Source organism: Tympanuchus pallidicinctus, unplaced genomic scaffold (assembly GCF_026119805.1).
Source record: "Tympanuchus pallidicinctus isolate F22 unplaced genomic scaffold, pur_lepc_1.0 scaffold4, whole genome shotgun sequence".
NCBI lineage: Eukaryota > Metazoa > Chordata > Aves > Galliformes > Phasianidae > Tympanuchus > Tympanuchus pallidicinctus.
In genome coordinates this window covers 11562944-11581532 of record NW_026294758.1, presented here as the reverse complement: position 1 = coordinate 11581532, position 18589 = coordinate 11562944, and the positions used below count along the sequence as shown (strand labels likewise).

At 39.6% G+C, this 18589-nt stretch overlaps 2 protein-coding genes across 2 annotated transcripts in view; both read right to left on the bottom strand.

Annotated features, from left to right (window-relative positions):
- Nucleotides 1-4758, bottom strand: part of ZFYVE16 (zinc finger FYVE-type containing 16) — a 30001-nt gene extending 25243 nt beyond the window's left edge. Inside the window, 1 exon segment of the mRNA XM_052700568.1 lies at nucleotides 4734-4758. The gene's annotated coding sequence lies outside the window, so the exon portion shown is untranslated.
- A 202-nt stretch (nucleotides 4759-4960) lies between these two features.
- CCDC125 (coiled-coil domain containing 125) lies at nucleotides 4961-18315 on the bottom strand. The gene is made up of 12 exons (XM_052700570.1): nucleotides 17115-18315; nucleotides 16651-17021; nucleotides 15185-15243; nucleotides 14259-14345; nucleotides 13290-13367; nucleotides 12456-12541; nucleotides 10245-10327; nucleotides 9501-9616; nucleotides 8748-8855; nucleotides 7441-7612; nucleotides 5878-6011; nucleotides 4961-5345 (listed from the first exon to the last, which is right to left on the bottom strand). The coding sequence occupies exons 2-12, from the start codon at nucleotides 16916-16918 to the stop codon at nucleotides 5013-5015; spliced, it is 1524 nt and encodes a 507-aa protein (XP_052556530.1). The 5' UTR covers nucleotides 16919-17021; nucleotides 17115-18315; the 3' UTR covers nucleotides 4961-5012.
- Nucleotides 18316-18589: the final 274 nt, after the last annotated feature.

The following is an 18589-nucleotide window of genomic DNA, read 5'->3' as shown; positions in this document are numbered from 1 at the left end:
AAGAATTCTACCATCTGAAACTAGCAGCAGTGTCACTGTATTTTTAAAAATACATAGCAATTTCTGTAAAAACCCCTAAAAGAAAACAAGCAACTAAGATAGAAGTTTTATATGGGCAGGGAAAGCGCATGAGCACACAGGAAGGAGACTACTGGGTGTGGAAGCAGTGACTGCAGTTGTTTACACACAGAGATCTTTGCACTGCAACTTTTAGAGGAACTGTTCCACAACTTGCCCTTTTAACATTCCTTACATCATATGAGTTTTGATTTGTCCAGTTACACTGAGCAGGAAGCAACAACAACTTTTTTTTTTCCTTAGTTTTCATTGAGATGAGGCCTTTGTATAAACATAACAACTGAATGCCAGCACACCAGAAGAAAAAGCAGATAAGGAGCAAAGCAACCCCACCAGGCAGAAAAACAGGGAAGCCTGATCTGTGCACCTGAGACACCTTCAGGACTTGAATGAATCCCTTACTTGCTGCTGCCACCTTCCAGGGGTTGAAAGGCATGAACCTTCTGCTAGAGGCTGTTTTCCAAACACATTTTCTAGTTATCTGAATCCTGTCCCAGTACTGTCTCCAAGTGGATTATAGATTATTAAAATACGGTCTCTGAGATCTTAAATCCTTCACAGTAAGGCACACAACTTGAGATTCCTATTGGCTCAATTTCATATGATTCTTTCAAAGTAGAAAGCCTTAAGTTTTAAGCAGTGGTTAAATCACTGTCTGCCAAAGACTGTATGCTTCCATCCTAAGATAAATATTTATATGCTAGGGGACTGGGAGATTGTGTACTGGTCCCTTTCAAAAACAGAAGAAAATAACCAAAGCATAAAACAACTACAGCACAGTGTTAACAGCTACTTTCTAACACAGTAGAAGTCAGTTTAAAGGGGAAGACCTCAGAAAACTGTTTTTCAGAAAGACATTTCAGACTGGGGAAGGTAGTTACTGCTAAACTGGGTGACTCAGTTTACACACCAGCTCTGGAGACTGACTTTCACAGATGGAAGTACTAAACTGAGCTAAAAAGGCCTGTTATTTCTTTTAGACATTTTACTCTCTGCCTTATGACTAAGCTACAAGGCCTGATAGCAAATGAAGTGTTGAGGTGCTTACTTCTTTAGACAGAAATACACAAAAGATGGTTTTCAAATATTAAAGGACATAAATAAGACACAATCTAAATATTTTGAATTATTACAAGTCATTAGCTCTCATCTCACAGTTTGGTCTTATTTATGTCTCACTTAATGGATATTTAATTTCATTAAAGAACAGAGCACACCTATCACTAGGGCTTACAAGTACATGAGTTGGCAAAATTCCATATTTACCAGTTAACAGCCTTTATTTTGCTGATAGAACATCACCAAGCTTCAATATTTTTCATTACTTGATTACAAAAAGGCACATCGGACTACTTTTTCACTTCCCTAGGTAAGCACTTGGTTTGTTTTTAAGCAAGTTCACTCCACGTCTCCCATTCTCATGTTAAGCTTACAGTTTTGACATTCTTGGCCAACCCCATAAGGGCTTTTATAGTTGCAAACAGGTGATGTCTGCCTGCCAGCACCCCCCATGCTTTCACTGAACAGTTTCAACAGTTTCTCGCTCCTAAAGGAACTTTCCCTTATAGCCTAACCTTACGGGCTCCCCATCCCCAGAGGGACATTTAACATAGTTTTGGTTGAGAGTCAAGTACAACAATCAGACATGCTTAGTATGTCATTCTTAGAGATTATCATGCTAAGGGGTTTTAACTTAATATTCATTTCACAGATTAATGAAGCAAAAGTTCTTACTCTAGGTGCTGTGTCTTTCAAGAGTCCATGCTGAAACGTTAACTGCTCACTCCCACAGCTGTTAACCAAAACAGGACCGTGGCTGTCACAAAATTGCCTCCTTCATCTTGCTTTCATACCAACCTTGCAGATATCCATCCCCAAGCTTTACAAGAGATAAGCTAATGCTTGCATTTCTAAACACCTAATGAGCAAACCCCACAATCATGTTTACAGTACAAATGCTCTTTCCTATCTTACCCATGCTGATTAAGAAGAAATCTAACAATGAAACTGTTATGTAGTAGTCATCAATCACAGTGAACTCTGTATTCCAAAAGCCAGCAGAACAGCAGTAGTCCCAGGATGGACTCTGAACAGTTAAGTGTTTAGCACAAGTACATTAGCACCTGGTCTGACACCCTTCTTTGCGTACTGAGGCTGGGCACAAAGCAAGCCTAAACAGAACAAATGGGATTGGTGAAAGCTTGCTTACTTTATTTTCCCCATCAGATGAGGCTTGGTTACTGGCTAACTCCTAACACTGCACTTTATACTGGACCCTACCTTAAGAAACAGAGGCAATAATTTTACTGGAAAAGTTACCTACAAAAAGCAAATGTTGTGATTTAGATGACCATGTAACACGCCTGAGTGTGTCCACAGACTTAAAAAAAAAAAAAAACAAAAAAAACAAAACAAAACAAAAAAAAACCCACTTTATAAGCAACTTTATATAAACTTCGTAAACAATTTCTAAAGGATACATATACTAAGATTCAAAAAATACTTTGTTAGGGACCTCTCAATGCAGTCTTATTAAAATAAGAAGACATTACAAATTTGCTAGGATAGAGAACAGCCAAGCATCAAACTATACTGTAGACTGCCATTTTTTAAAATCAAACACAGTATCTCTAAATGCAGGTGATTTGTAGTTTTCAGTAAGAACTTGCAAAATGGTCAAATTCATCATGGTTTGCTAAGCAGTTGTATGTCTAGCAACAAGCAGATTTCTGATGTTTAAAAATCCCTGAAAAACAACCTCTAGTGCTTGATATATATATCCATTACCAGATATCAATCTAGTCGCAACCAAACATCATCAAAGAATCCAGGCCTGTATTTGTAGGGAACATGTTGGAACAAAGATTGGATATGGAAGCAAAGAAATACAAGTGAATGTACAGTTCCTCAAGTCTAAAAACTAGCTTAATATTAGGACAGTTATTGTGGTCATCTGGAGAGACTTTTGTATCATCACAATGATACATTATTTCAATTCAATACCTTTACAGGAATTAGAAAACTGTAGGCCCTTGCAGACAGAAACAATACCACCACCAACCAACCAATAAAAGCCATACAACCAACCAATAAAAGCCATAAAAAGACCACCAAAGCCTGGGTGTACAGATACCCATGGAGTTCACCAGCAATCAACAAAGAGCGAAAAATGAGAAATAATTAAGTGCTGTCAGACAAAAATAATAATAAAAAGATATGATATTCTTGCTGAGCAATGCTATACATTATTGAACCATAAAAGCACAGCAGCTGCTGCCACTGCAAACCTACTTGCTGAATAAGGGGATGAATATGAAATTTACAAAAGTTTTCAGACACCTAACAAAAACTTAAATTGCATGATGCAAAACACTAAACTGCCTCACCTAAAGATGGATGTTGCTGAAACACAATTTCAACAATACAAAAGGTCACCAGCGTTGTGATTTTATCAACCTGACCAGACTACTTATGTTGACAACGTACTCAGCCTCACTAGAATTTCCTTCCACTTTAATGGCACATACTATCACTCTTCTGACCAGAAAAAAGCGCCAATCACACCACAAATAGATGTCAGACAGCAATTAATGACTATCAGCACCGCTCCAGAACATCACCAGTACCAACAAAAACAGGCCCAATGGCTGAAGAACCCATTCCAAAAAAATCACAGAACTGCTTGAGTTGACAGGAACCTTTAAAGCTCTAGTCCAACCCCCCCCCTTGCTCACCTGAACAGACAAACTGCACACAGTGCCACCACTACTGGAAGTATCAGCTTGTAATGCTCAGCCTTGGGAAACAAGCCACGGGAACATGACTATTTGATCAGGTGTGAAAGAACTTCTCAGACAACAGAGACCAGTGATCTCTTAACTTTCTCATCTTCTCTGATCTGCATTATTAATGATCAGACATTCGTATTGGACAAACTAAGCAGTACAGCATCAGACACTAACAGCATCTGGTTCTGGCAGCCAACTGAATCCTTTCCTGTGCACAAGTCATTTCTTCAGGGCATACCAAGAAACAGCTTTCTGCCACTGCAGTCTGTATCCGAATACAGACAGGGCTACCCATACGCTCCAGTTCATCCAGCACATCTTACTTAACTTGAGCAGCGCAAGCACGTCCATTAAACTCTGCATCCGACAGCGATGCCAACTGAAAAGAAGAAGTAAAAAGATCGTCAATGTCTGCAAATCGCTCCGAGCACCGCGTCTGCCCTAAGCTGTACATTCACCACGTCGTTTTCGCTTCGTTCCAGAACGACCGTGTGCAGCACTTCCACGGCCGTTACGGACATGAGCCCCTGAGGCACGCCGCCCCAAGGCACCCAGAGCCGCAGCGCCGCGCGAGGCCCAACTGAGACGGCCGCCTCGGGTCGGGAGGAAGCGGGGCTGCCTCACAGAGCGCAGCTCACGGCGGAAGGCCTCAGAACAGCGCCGTGCGTGAACCCCGCAGCTGTCCTCCGCCCCGGGCCGCCCCCCGGCAGGGCGACCGTCCACTATTACTACTATTACTATTACTACTACTACTACTACTACTACTACTACTACTACTACTACCACCACCACCTCCTCCTCCTCCTCCTCCCTCTTTACCGTCCCGGCACAGCAGCAAAGATAAGCCGCCCCTCCCCCGGCGCTCACCTCACGAGTAGCCCAAACCCCGCCCGGCTCCGGGACGGCGCCCCGATTCCCTGCGCGCCCTGCGGCACATGCGCAGTGGCAGCCCCCGCGAGGGCGGGAACCCGCCGACTCTGCACGTGCGCAGGACGACCGTACGCTGACGCGCGCGCAGAGCCGCCCGCCTGCCACATCGGGGCTCCTCCGCAGTCGGTCGTGTGAGCGGGGGAGCTTGCAGAGTTGTCCACAAAATCTTTTTTTTTTTTTTTTTTCCTTGAAAAAATAATTTATTCCGGCTGACACTTAGATCGAGATCACCACAGTTTCACGTGCTTTCCCACACAGATCCCTATTCTCGTGAGGTGCAGCCTCACAGGGCCAGGAGTGTGATTTTCGAAGCTGTCTAACCGAGTTCTGGAACCCGTTTCCACTGCAGGAAAGGCTGCTTGGAGAAGCCAGGTCGCAGCACGACGCCGGTCCCAGTGCTGCTGGCCCACAGGGCTGCTCAGCTTTGCCTCCGTGCCCAGTGGGAGGCTGGCCTTGCGTCAGCTGTGCCGCCTCCTTCAGCTCCATTGCACGAGCTAGCATGTAGCTGACCTTCCTCTGGTGAGCCAGGGCCTCCTCTTTGTCATTTACCTGCAGTTGGCCACAGAAAGAGAAGAAAGAAGCCATGAGCTGAGAGCAAGGGAGTCCATGTATCACAGAATCACAGAATCGCCAAGGTTGAAAAAGGCCAAGATCATCCAGTCCAACCATCCACCTATCACCAATAGTACTCATTAAAACATGTCCCTCAACACAAAATACAAAATCCAAACGTTCCATGTAAATGTAAATGGTAGAGTATCTTGCATTGGAAGGGACTCATGAGGATCACCACATCCAGCATATGAAAAGATCAGAAAAACAATGTCAGAATGATGTCAAGGCTCCTTAGGCATGTTGGCAAACTCAGAGTTTGACAGCAACCAAAAATGACAGTAACCTATCAGTCCAGACCTCTTAACAGCAATAGTGATGCTGGCATAGGAAGCTGTGTTTTCACAGGTACAGGCAAACGTGTATCCATGCAAGATTCCTTGTCTTGTTTTTACCTCGTTTTATTATTAACAAAAACTCTGTAGTTCAGTTTGTTCTCCCAGAATCTAGTTTAAGAAGTAATACTAACCAAATCTATTAACATCTTCAGGATTTCATGAGGGTTGTCTAGTTCTTCAACTTTCCTGCTGTCAGCATCTGAGGAGAGCAGGCTTGATAATTTCTGTCCCAGATTGTTCTTGTTCCCTTGTAACTTGACAGACCCTATGAACAACAGAAGGTATGAGAATGCTGGAAATACTTCAGAGAAAAACTAGTTTTGGATAAAATGAATGTGCATCTGACTGAACTCTGAACAATTTCCTCTAGAAGGGCACTGCAGGCTACAGCTTCTACTGTATATCTTAGGGAAGGTTATTAATATGCAGCACCACTCTTGCCATCACTTAAAAGCTACCTAGACCTTTCATCAGATATAACAGCAAATTGAAAATAAAAATTATTTATTTTTGCTATTGAAAAATATATCTTGCTTCTAGCTAAATAACAATTCATGGCAATGTGTTTTTAAGCATCTAGTAGCCTGATATGTTCAGTTCATAGGATTTTTCAAATGTTTAAAATACATCAAAATGATGAAACGCTTGTGTTAAAACACAGAGCTTAGAATACACAAGGCACTCAGCACTAGGCTGGACAGGGCCCTAGGCAGCACTTCCAACCCAAACTATTCTGTTGATTCTATGATTCTGTGAAACAGTGATACTGATAAACGGGAAACAGATATTGGAGATATATCCTGTTTTAATATTATTTCCTGGAGGTGTCCAAGGAAACCAGAGGATCCACAGATCCATGCCTGACACATGCAGATCAATGGCTAGCAGAAACACATTTTGAAGTACATTCTATTCCTCACTTCTGCTATGGTTTTGACCATGACATAAGCACTTAAACAATTCTCATTACTTTTTTTTCTCAATCAAAAAAAGGATAACGAAAAGTCTTTCTCTTTTCCAGAGGGATTGTAGATGACCATGCTAAGTAGTAGTAGAAAAATTAATAATAATAATAATAATAATAACAACAATAATAATAACCAACACAAATAATGAAAAATTGAAGTACTTTAAAAAAAAAACCACACAAAACAAAAAACAAAAAAACACAGAAAGAAAGTAGTATTCCAGTAAAAGCTCAGTACGTGTTTTTGCCTTTATCCTTCCTGATACAGGCTTCAATGAAAAATAAAAACGAAATGGTTGATAGCATCTTAAATGGCCAAGCTAACCTTTCCAAATGCTAGGTTTTTTGTGCTGTTTTTCTAACATCTTTAATATCTGCAATGTTATTGTTAATCTGGATAACAGATTATTTATTCTAAAAAAGGGCTACACTAAAAGCAGGATTAGTATCATCAGTGTCCTATGGCCATCATGGTCATCTTTATATAATGACTACTGTAACAAGCCTCTTGTACATTCTACATAAGAAACTTCTGGTAGGAGTTTGTGAACTACCAGCTGCATTTCTTATGGTACATATGGTTTTGACATAAATTTGTTCCTTTTTTCTGAACTCTTCAGAAATCTGTCAGCCATTAGACCACAAACACACATCTGATGCAATAAAAATATCTGTCCATGCCCATCAGCTGACTTTTTTTCTAGTCCACCATTACAGATATAGTTACCATCCTCTTTCAGTCGCCTCCAGTTTATAAATTTTGTTTCCTTTTTAATCTTTATCACTTCTGCAAGCCTCAGGGCTTGGTCCTTCCTGTGCATTAACTGCTGCTCAAATGCGATTCTGAAGGCGTCTGCCATTATATAAGCTTCATCTTTACTCTTCATCAGAAGTTCAATCTGGTTTTAATTAAGAGAAAATTTACAGTATGTTAAGCAATTTGGAAGCAATAGCAGGTTTAAAATTTAAATTGAGACAAATTGAAGCCATTAGCACAGTTCAGCACATTCATGTTACCAAGTCACCACAGCAGTTCCTAAGGCAGCCCTGTGCATGTCAAATGGATTGATTTCAATTAGGGAAGTAGAAACAGAATAATGGCTTTCTTGCTACATAAAGAAATGTATTTTGAAGCATGTTTTTAAATCCTTTTTTGTGCCTGCAGCTAACACCACCTATCCACTGCACTGGCTATGCTGCCAGCCAGCAAAAGAACAGTACTTCTATCAGGTATCATCACCCTGATACAGAAGAGATGTGAAAGTTCTATAGAGGTAGTTGCTGCCTTATGCCTGTCTGTGAGGTCTAAGATAATGTTTTTATTGATGAATTTTAATTGTGATCAGCCCCAAAATAGTGACAGTTGGACTCAAATCTTTGGAAGGCCCTTTCAGATGGAAGTGAACCTGTTCTATTCTATTCCACCTATTTTCAAAATCAGTATGTCAGTGGGACTTCTGCATTAGGACTGTGAGAAAGGTTACCACATTTGCAGGCTAAAACACTAACGAAAAGAAAAAAAATTTCTATCTAAAATTATATATTTACTAAATTAGAGACTTCATGAGCTTGAAAACATTTTGCTGTATTAAGTGTGATGTAAATACATCATTTTTTGCAAGGTCAGCTCAATGCTAATGCCAGCACGAAGGAGGGATGGAAAGGGATGGAAAACCGTGCCAGGAAAGAGGGGAAAAGGAGCAATTTCTTTTTCAGTGACAATTCATACTCACATTGTAAATACTGTAATATTTACAGAGTGTATGCATTTTGAGTGTGCATATTTTCATAATAAAAAATGTAAATAAAATGAAGTAAAACAAGAAAGATTTTTTTTTTTTTTACTAGCAAAACATTTTTACATCAGCAACAATTAGGACACCACAAGCAAACATTATTTCTGAGATGCATTCTTGTTATCAAACACACCAATTTGTGTAAGCCATGGGAGAGTGTTTAAGGCTTTACTTGTTTTTGTACAAATTTGTTCTCTTGCCTTCACTCCTTGCTCATACCTAAATCAAACAGCATTACCTCTTGCTTGAGATGAAGAATTTGCTTCCGAGTGACAGCTGCCATTTTAGCACAGGGACAAGGCTGCCCCACAGAAGAATTGCAGGTGCAGGCTCCAAGAACTGCCAGCTTAAAATCCAAAACAAACCAGCAGTTATATATCTGCATATGGAATGCAATCCAAGAGATGCCAAGTGACTAGCAAAAACATCCTGAAGCTGCAGAGGGAGTGTAGGAGTTAGGAAAATTTGGCTACAAAGATTTGGACATCAGTTTTTTTCACTAACAACGACACACGTGATGTCTATTTTTCAGCACTAATTTCACATCTAATCCTAACACAGTACTTTTGTGATACTAATTATGCCAATTAACTAATCTGAATTCGGCACCACAAAGGCTTTAAGTTTTCTACTCAGCAGTTACTTACATGGAAATACTCAAGAAAATCAAGGCAGTAGAAGTAGTGTGCTAGTACAACATAGGAAGAGCCACAACTGCATTCCAGTAATACTGCATTCCAGTAATTCTGCATGTAAACATACCCCTGCAGACATTGCTCCCCTCTAACTTTTACTCTGAAGCTGAAGAAAGAAATGAAGTCTCATACTGTGATCTTGCCAGACTGAGCACTTCCAGAAACATTAGTAAATGCATCACATTATACAGCCTGCTTTTATATCACAAAGATATACGATTTGGAATATGGATTTCCAGATGACAAGGTGGGACACAAGGTCATCAGCAATTTCAAAAATCAGACTTCATACTTACTTCAAGACCTGTAATATCTGTGATGTCTCTTTTATTCATGGACATGTTCTCCTGAACAATCTTCTGTTTGTTCACATCAAGCATTACAAGAAATTCTAAGCGCTGCTGATTCAAGACTATGAAATAAATGAGGACAATAATTTAAAGTTTGTTCTTCTGATTTCTTAATTTCCGAGTTCAACTACAGCCAAAAAAAAAAAAGAAAAAGAAAAAGAAAAAAAAGAACCAAAAAACAGTTCTATAGCGTAAGTATCAGGTATGATAATACGAGACTATGTAGATTTGGAAACTCAAATCCCAGTTGCTTTTCCTTGTGTGTTTTCCTAGATGTGATGATCCATTTACAGAGATGCCTTTGGATGCCAGAGATTTACAGAGTATGCCTCTAGTGCTGATTTTAATGGTAGCACAGACATCCTGTGCCTTGCTTGGCCTGCTGCTCCCTTCCTACAGAACATTAATAGAATGCAGAAGCTTGTTCCCTTCTACACCCAGAGTCCCCTAGAGGTGAGCTCTATTTCTTCATTGACTTGCCCTGTCAGTTTTTTTTGTTTTCTTCACTTTTCAAGTGACAATGCAACTAGAATTACAAATACTACCAGTTTATTTAAAGTGGGTTGCTGAATGTCCACTAATACCAGCTGCCAATAAAAAGAGACTTGTCCTGACAGAAACTTTCATTCATAGCTAATGAATTATTCCAGAAAAGCAATACATTAAGAGGAAGAGCTGCTGGCATCTTACTTGCATTTTCAGATTTAAGAGTTTTAACTTCTTCTGTTCTCAGTTTCAGTGCTTCCTTAAGAGCTGTGTTTTCACAGTATATCCTGCAGAAGTTAGAAAAGGGCCATATTATCTTTAAATAAATATTGAAAATGTGCAATCAAATGGAAGAAAAAAGACATTAGCCTGTTAAAACATTGTATCTAATATTCCTGGAAATTAAAATTAGATATGAAAAGATAGCAAACTGAAAAAAAATTGAGTGTTCATTTGATATTATGCACACATCAGCAGCTTCCTCACTTGTGAATTTTTTAATGCAAAAGTTCCTGATTTTTTTCCCATAATAATATTTGTACCAATAATAAGTGGTGTGTTACTAGATCTGAATCTGACAGTGAGGGTCTAATAAAAATCCTGAAGCTGCTCATAACTAGCCTTCTGAAATAAAGATGGAATGACCTTTTACATAGCTAGCAGTTTTCGATGGGGGATTCCTTTTAAAGACTTATGAACTCCTCTTCAAACAGATGAGATCGACCAGATATTCTGAATAATGCAGGGGTTGGTGACCACAGTACACTGTGGGAGCAGGTCTGCCTAGGGTTGGTCTGATGGGCACTGAATCTGCAGGGCACAGAAATGAGACCACGTAACACCAGCTTCTGTAAGGTTGCTCCTGGTCATCCAAGCTGCAGCTCTCTATGCAGGGAGCAATAGTAAGAATCTCTGCATTTATGTGGAGGTTTCTTTTGCAATCCAGATAACATACTGTTCAAACAGGCTGGCCTTTTTAGTAAAACCACTCCCTTATGCTATCAATTTAAATGTGCCCATGTGTGCTTAAGTGAGTGTGAAAAAACAGTAATAAGACAATAATTCATATGGAAGTACACAGTGCCCCTAGCTTTAGAGTTTAACAGGAGATAAGTTTAAGCACTGCACTGCTATTAGAAACTCTATAAAAATTGTAACTGAAAAACTCTGAAACATTTGCTCAGCAACCTTTCGCTTCCTTGAAAAGAGGAAACTGTAATTGGACATATGACAAGATGGCTGGTGTCTTCATTTTAGAAAGTAAACTTCCTGTATCTTGATACTATTCTGAGAGTAGCAAACTGAGAGCACAACAGAGACCTGTAGAATGATAGTTTTTCTTTATATATTTCCTTATTGAAAAATGGCAATCTAAATTCCTAAGTGTTAAAGCAATACCTTTTTTTGGTGTATCACTCTCTTCAGCTGCCTGTAATTGCAGCATCCCGTAACTTTTTTTTTTTTTTTTTTTTTTTTTTAAAGCCAAATAATAATTTGAAATATTTTGTTTGAATGAAGAAAGGGAAATAAACATTCTTCTCATCCAAGTGTATTGGATATTGGAGAATGTTTTTGCAAAGCTGTCTTTAGCCCACAGCTTGTGGCTTTCCGAAGCTTTCACCTCTAGCTTCCAACCATTAACTGTAGTTTTGTTGCTACCAACACTTCCTACCTTCCCAAAGGATTTTAAAAAGTTATTTCTTGGCATTTTAACTCAGTTAAGAGATGAAAGAGATGCAACATCTTAGCAAATCTTTCTTATAAATGAATAGTTCCTAAGTCTTTTTGGCGTATTCATTGATTCAAAGTTGGAAACTTTTAAGTAAGAAACTCCACTAAAATAATTGTAACTCTAAAGCACAGATGCCAGAGATACTGTTATACTTTAAATAAATGAGACTTTGTGTCCTTCCATGTTTGCAATTGAATCATTAGTGTAGTGCTTTGGCTTCTACTGCCTGCCTCACTACACCTTCTTTCCATTCTGAATAAGTCTTAATTAAACAAAGAACCAGTTCATCAGCCTCTCCCCAAACCATTCAGTTTTACCTGTACTTAGGCTCATATCTACAATGCAAGGAAGTAAAGCAATGATTAACCTGAAAATGGTATTACCACATGCAAGCAAATACTATTACTTTCCACACCTCATTTACATTTAAAGTAAATAAGGACACTCTGGCTCCTGCTGGCTAATACAATAAAGTATAAGAACGAAAATGAAAACTCACTAGCAAAGCCACCCAAATAAAGAATTAGAGGCTTATTAATTGCAGTAGTTTTCATTGAAAAATAAAAATCTGACAAGCATGAAATTTAGATTAATCTTCTCAAGTCAGGAAGGAAATTAGGAAAGCACTGAAAAAGGGAGAAAAAGGAAAAGAAGAATGAAGAAATGCAGCATAAATTAAATACCTGTCATATTTTTCTGTCCATGTGTCTTCTATGTTTTTAAATCTATCCTGATCAAATTCGATTTCCCACTGCAAAATATTAATTTCCTGCAGAGGCAAAAGAAGGCAGCAGCAATTCATTACAATCCTCACAATGAAGGGAAGAAATGGAACTGCTGGTGCTATGTTTGGCACTGACAGAGATCGGGGTGCCCTACATTGACAATCTATGTTGTTTTAAACAAATTTGGCAGCAGATAACAATGATTTAGTGCATTACTAATCTGCGGGTTCCAGACCCTGCTGAATGCAATATTGCTTGCAGTAGCTTATTGCAATTGGAAACCCATGAAGTCACATTTCCCTCTTTCCTTACTATTCTGTAGAAAGGGCACATATATACTATGTAATATTATACATATATACACATATATAATAAGAGAAACAAAACTCAGTTTAATAAAGCTCAACACCTTCTTCCACCTACTCCTCTTTTTCTCATTGGATATTCATTCCTTAGTCTTGTTTTGGAAGTTCCAGGCTAACTAAGAAATAGAAGAACTCAATATAAACAACTGTGAAATTCACAACAGAAAACAACTAAAACTACAGAATTCTAATATCTTTCAGGTATAACGTTTAAGTATGCGGTGTAGTGGGAAAAGAATGACAGAATGACATTTCCCTTCTAAAAAGGAATAAGAACACTTTAGGGTGAAAAAAAAAAAAAAAAAAAAAAAAGGAATAGACTTTGGTATTGATTGGCATTGATTCAAATAAGCAGTATGACCACCCTTATAAATAGCAATGAACATCTGTGATTTTGTGCAGGTATGAAAGAAAACTGCACTCTTACCTTTTCTAAAGTTCTCTTTTCTTCCTCAGTTTTTTCAAGCATTGCTTTTGTATGACTAGTGGCCTTATTAAATACTGCCTGCAGAAAAATCACGGATCAATCAAATGCTTTAAATAGAGCCCAGTGTTCAGTTTTACATCAGTGCAAGACTCATGCTCTTGGTTAACCAGAAGTGTGTAGAATTAGACACTAGCAACTCTAATTTCAAGGAATGAAATAGCTATGTTGCATAACAAACTTGTGTTTCAATCACCTAGTTTCTTTTACTGAAAAAAAAAATACAGCATTATTTATAAAAAAGATCGGATCTTCAAGGGTTTTCCACAATATCAACTCTCAGAAAACTCGGTTACAACATACTTATACTTCAATCCAGATGTGACTTATTACAAATGTCTGAGGGTAGAAACTGCAGAACTATAAATGGATTATGCAAGTAGGCAGTTAATTTCAACATCATGCACTGTAATAGCAAATTAAAATATTACAATCCATGCACGAAAGACTGATGCAGTGTTTAATGCTTAGATGGAACTAATTAGCTGAAAGTATCTCAGCTTTGCAGCAGAATCTCCATCACTGGAAAAATCAGTAATTTGAAGAACTGCAAAAAAGGCAGCATTTCCTAGATCCTCCAAGGATCCTCAAAGATAAAATTCTGAGAATTTGCTAAGAGTGAAGTCTTCTTAAATAACTGTGTTTTCACAGTATATCCTGCAGAAGTTAGAAAAGGGACATATTATCTTTGAAATAAATATTTATAATGTGCAATCAAATTGAAAAAAAAAAAAGCAGAAAAAGTAGTAAAGTGTAAGAGCCGAGTCTGTATAAGTTTGCAGACTCAACGATTTAAATTACAGCCTTAGAAGGACTGCAAGGTTTGGGAGGCTTGACAAGGAAGAGTGGCAGAAAGATTCTGCTCCCTTCCTTTACCTGTAAGTAAGCCAATGATCTCTGAACAACTCCTACCATGCTTTGCAGAATTCTTAGGGCTTCATCTTTTCCTTCAAGTTTTCTTTGAGCAGCTTCAAGCTCAACTTTCAACATTTCAATTTCCTAAAGCAAAATAAAGTGGATACACTGAATAAAAGCCAATATAATCTCTTTAAAAACTTGACTACAACAGCAATGTAAATCTGTTCACCTCAAAAAAATCTCATCTTTATCCTCTATGATTCTTTCTCTACTTACAGTTTGCTTGTGATGAAGAAATGTTAACAGTGCATGCTCTTGCCCAATCATTAAAGAATAGTTGTTACTATCCATTCTGTTTTCCTCCAGTGTATTTGGAAAACAGAACAAAATAAGCCACTATATTCTGTAGTTCTGCCTTGCTAATAAAGTTGCATATACTAGCACAGGTCTAGAGCACTTCCATGAAGTGAGCAGCATTCTCCCTTTCAGAAGGAAGCATTTTTTCTCTTTCCAAGAGATAGGTGAAAATTCACTGCTTTCAATAGTTATCTTTCCTTCACAACTAGGTAGGTCTTGACTGTTCAGCTCTGGCCTCCCAAAACACTTTGCTATGGTTCTTCCTGTTCTTTTGCTTCAGCAGATGTTACTGGAGTTGCATTTGTGAGCAGTGCCAATTTGTTGCTTTTGTCTGATTGAAAATCAGTAAGGTTACTTGTTATTTTGATGAAACCACAGGTTAAAAGTCCCAAGACTATTCTGATTTTCAAGGTGTAATATGGAATATTTTTTTTCCATGGAAAGTCAGAGGCATAAAATGTAATGAGACTTCCAAGTAGTGCTCTAGTTTCAAGAACCCACATTCATACAAGATTCTGAACATACTGCTGAAATAACTATATAACTATATAATAATAATGTGCTGTGACACATTAAATTGAAATGCAGATTTTAAGGATAGTGCTCATAGTAGCACTACTAACCTCTAGAGCTTCTCGAAGCTGTTGCTTTAGTTCTTCATTTGACACTTCACTACTGGATTCTGCAAGATTTAGAGGAGACAGTAAAATCACAAGAACTTACTTTAACCTGAAAACAGGGAACATGCAGGGATAGTTTTCATCCTTAAGTTTTTTGTTTTTTTTTTTTTCTAACTTCTGGAGCTAATAAGCAAACCTAAGAAGTACACAAACACTAAACAGAAACATTATTTCAGAGTTAAAGAAGCAAAATCGGAAAAAAGACAGTCATGAGAGGCAATTTTAAGTTTTAAATTTCCATTTAAAAATAATTTTTTTAAAAAAAGAACACCTTGACTCAAAAAATATTTTCACTTTTTAGATTCATTTTAAATTGCAACTTTTCATCAATTCTACCCAACGCAATCCAGCAAGTTTCAACATTTGCATAAACAAGAAGTTCCTGTTGGCATCATTTTTTTTTCAGTTAAGTATTAGAGAAATATATTAACGTGCAGCCTCCTGCTAAATCAGCTGGTTTCATGTGGAACTCAGTCATGTTTGCTGTGTGAATGACCTACAGCCAAGACAGCATCACAGAGAGCAGCGGTGGACAGTGAAACCAACCAGCATTACACTGCAGTTGCAGCATCCTCTCACTGACACTGTTGAAACCAAGAAAGAATAATTACATGGCTTAGTATATATTAAGGATAGTTCAGACTTATTGTAAGGGAGATAAACAAGCAGTTACATGGAAATACTTGAGACAAAGTACAAATAACAGCTAAAAATATAAGGTAAAGAAGCTAAAATACGAAGAACATTCCTGCCTGTATTTGATTTTATTCACAGTAGTGTTGTCTTCAGGTAAAACCACAATGCCAACATGGATTAACAGAGATGTGTAGATTCTAAAACTAACTTCTTACCCTTAAACAACGCTAGCTTACAAATTCCAGCTAAACAGCAAACAGGAGTTTGAATATTTAGCCCTAAACCTCAGAAGCGGACTCTGGGAACACACATTTAAAGGAGGAGCCCCAACAATTCAATGCAATGTACTCATTTAGAGAACAATTATATTGTCCTCCACCACAGGACTTCTCTTTCAAGGTCAATACCAAATATTAACACGGACCAAGAAGGGCCATGGCCTGACTGGCTGCAAGGCAATTTTTCTGTTAGTATTTGCAGAGGAAGACCCAGATGCAGCGACTATGTGGCTGCCTCCAACGGGCAGAGCACTTCTTGCGCTTGCGGCAATGCCAGCTGCACTGACAGAAGACCTGAAGACTTTGCCCGCAATCCCAAGAAGCACTGGACTCCAAGAAGCATGTGAGGCACATGCACATGGAATTCTTTGCAGCTTCTGAGGGTTTTGGCAAACAGTTGAATCTGATTTTGGTGATGCCTTCAGGCTCCAGGCAATGCTCAGTCTTGCCAGGAATTTTTCTCTTGATGAACACTGAACTCCAAATTAGCCTTACCACAGCTACTTAGTCGAGACAAACTAGACAGAGGCTTCTTGGATGATCCATCATGAAAACTGTTTCTTTTGGAACAGGGAAAAGGGGAAGCATCATTTTCTTCCACTCCCTTTATTGATGAGAGAGAGTTGTAAGCCTTCACAGACACCTTCTTAGATCTGAGTGAATAGTTTTGTAATTTTTCCTCTTCATAAACACCTCCAGGTCTTCTCCCAAGTCCGTTCCCCAAGTCTCCACATGCCATGTCATCCTCTTCTGCTTCCTCCATCTTACCCTCCACCTGTTTTTTGTTTTTTTCTTTTTCAGTGGAGCGCACGTCACTTTCTGGCCATGTGAACACCTCCCCTAACAAAACACCAGGTTTTTTCCACCTAGAAAAAACAAACAGAGCTCCTTACTTAAAGCGGCAAAGCAACATTCAGCGAAAAACCTGCAGTTCTCCGCGTGAGCCCGCTCTCAGCTACCTGTCCAGGCTCCAGGTGCTGTCTGCAATCGAGGCAGTCAGACCCCTTCTCCAGCGGGAAGCCGGCGGCTGCTCTCACCGCTCCCTCGCCACCCTTCCTCCTCCGAGGCTCAGTGACCGGATCGGGGCACGACAGGCACGGCAGGCACGGCCTCCCCTCAGCTCCGGGGCGGGCTCGCCGGCTGCACCGCCCCGGAGGCGCTGCGGGACCGAGGGTGGTTTCATTAGCCGCTTAGTTTTGCTTCCAGTGTCAGTTCCGTCTCACCCGTGCTGTTTTGGAGGCTGTTCCAAAGCCTTATAGCTTGGCCGTTTAGATTTATTTATTTTTTTCCAAGTTTGCAACCATAACAAACTACTGAGAAGTTGATTTTAATTTATCAGGTAAGAGTTACAAATGTGGTTTATTGAACCATTCCAGTGAGAGATGCAGCAGTTGCTGCTGTTACTAAAGCAGCACGCAGCTAAGCATTACAAAGCTGTTCACTCACTCCACCCACTGTGGGATGGAGGAATAGTGTTGGGGAATAAAAAAAAGGTAGCGCCTGTGGGGGACTGAGCTATAGTTTAATAATAATGATTTAAAAACCCCACAATATACAGAACATGTGACACACAGTGCAATTCCTCACCAGCCACTGACATCCAGAGAATTCCCAAGCAGCAGCAACCCCTCAGCCAACTCTCCCCAGTGTTATTGTTCTCCATGTCACTACACGGTATGGGACACCCATCCCAGTTTGGATCAGATCCCAGTTTCTTGTGAACCTTAGCATTCTGTACTGGCCTCGGTGCTGGGGGAGATCAGGGAACAGACCCTCCTGGAAGCTACACTGAAGCACATGTAGGAGGTAATCTGAGACAGCCAGCATGGCTTCACCAAGGGCGGATCCTGCCTGACCAGTCTGGTGGCCTTCTATGGTAACCTGACAGAATCAGTGGACAAAGGAAAGGCAACTGGACTTGTGCAGGGCTTTTGTCATGATCACACAACACTTTCTTATCTTCAAACTGGAGACAGGAATGTGAAGGGTGGATTATTGGGTGATAAATAATTGGTTGGATAGTCAGAGCCACAGGGTTGTATGAACAGCTCTATGTCTACATGAAGGCTTGTGACAAGTGGTGTCCATTGGGGGTCCATCTTGGGACTGGTATTTCCAACATCTTTATCAATGACATTGACAGTAGGATTGAGTACCCTCAGTAAGTTTGATGGTTTCACTAAACTGACCAGTGCAGTTGACACAATGGAAGGGATGGAAGGGAGGGACACCATCCAGAAGGATCAGAAATGAGCCCACATGAATCAACAGGGTTAAGCACAAGGAATTGCATTTGTATCACAGTGATCCCAGACAGAGGTAAAGACTGGAAGAAGAACTCACTGTAAGCAGCCCTGCAGAGGAGGATTTTGGGGTCCTGGTGGATAAAAAGATGGACATGAGCCAGCAGTGTACCTTTGAGGCCCAGAAGGTC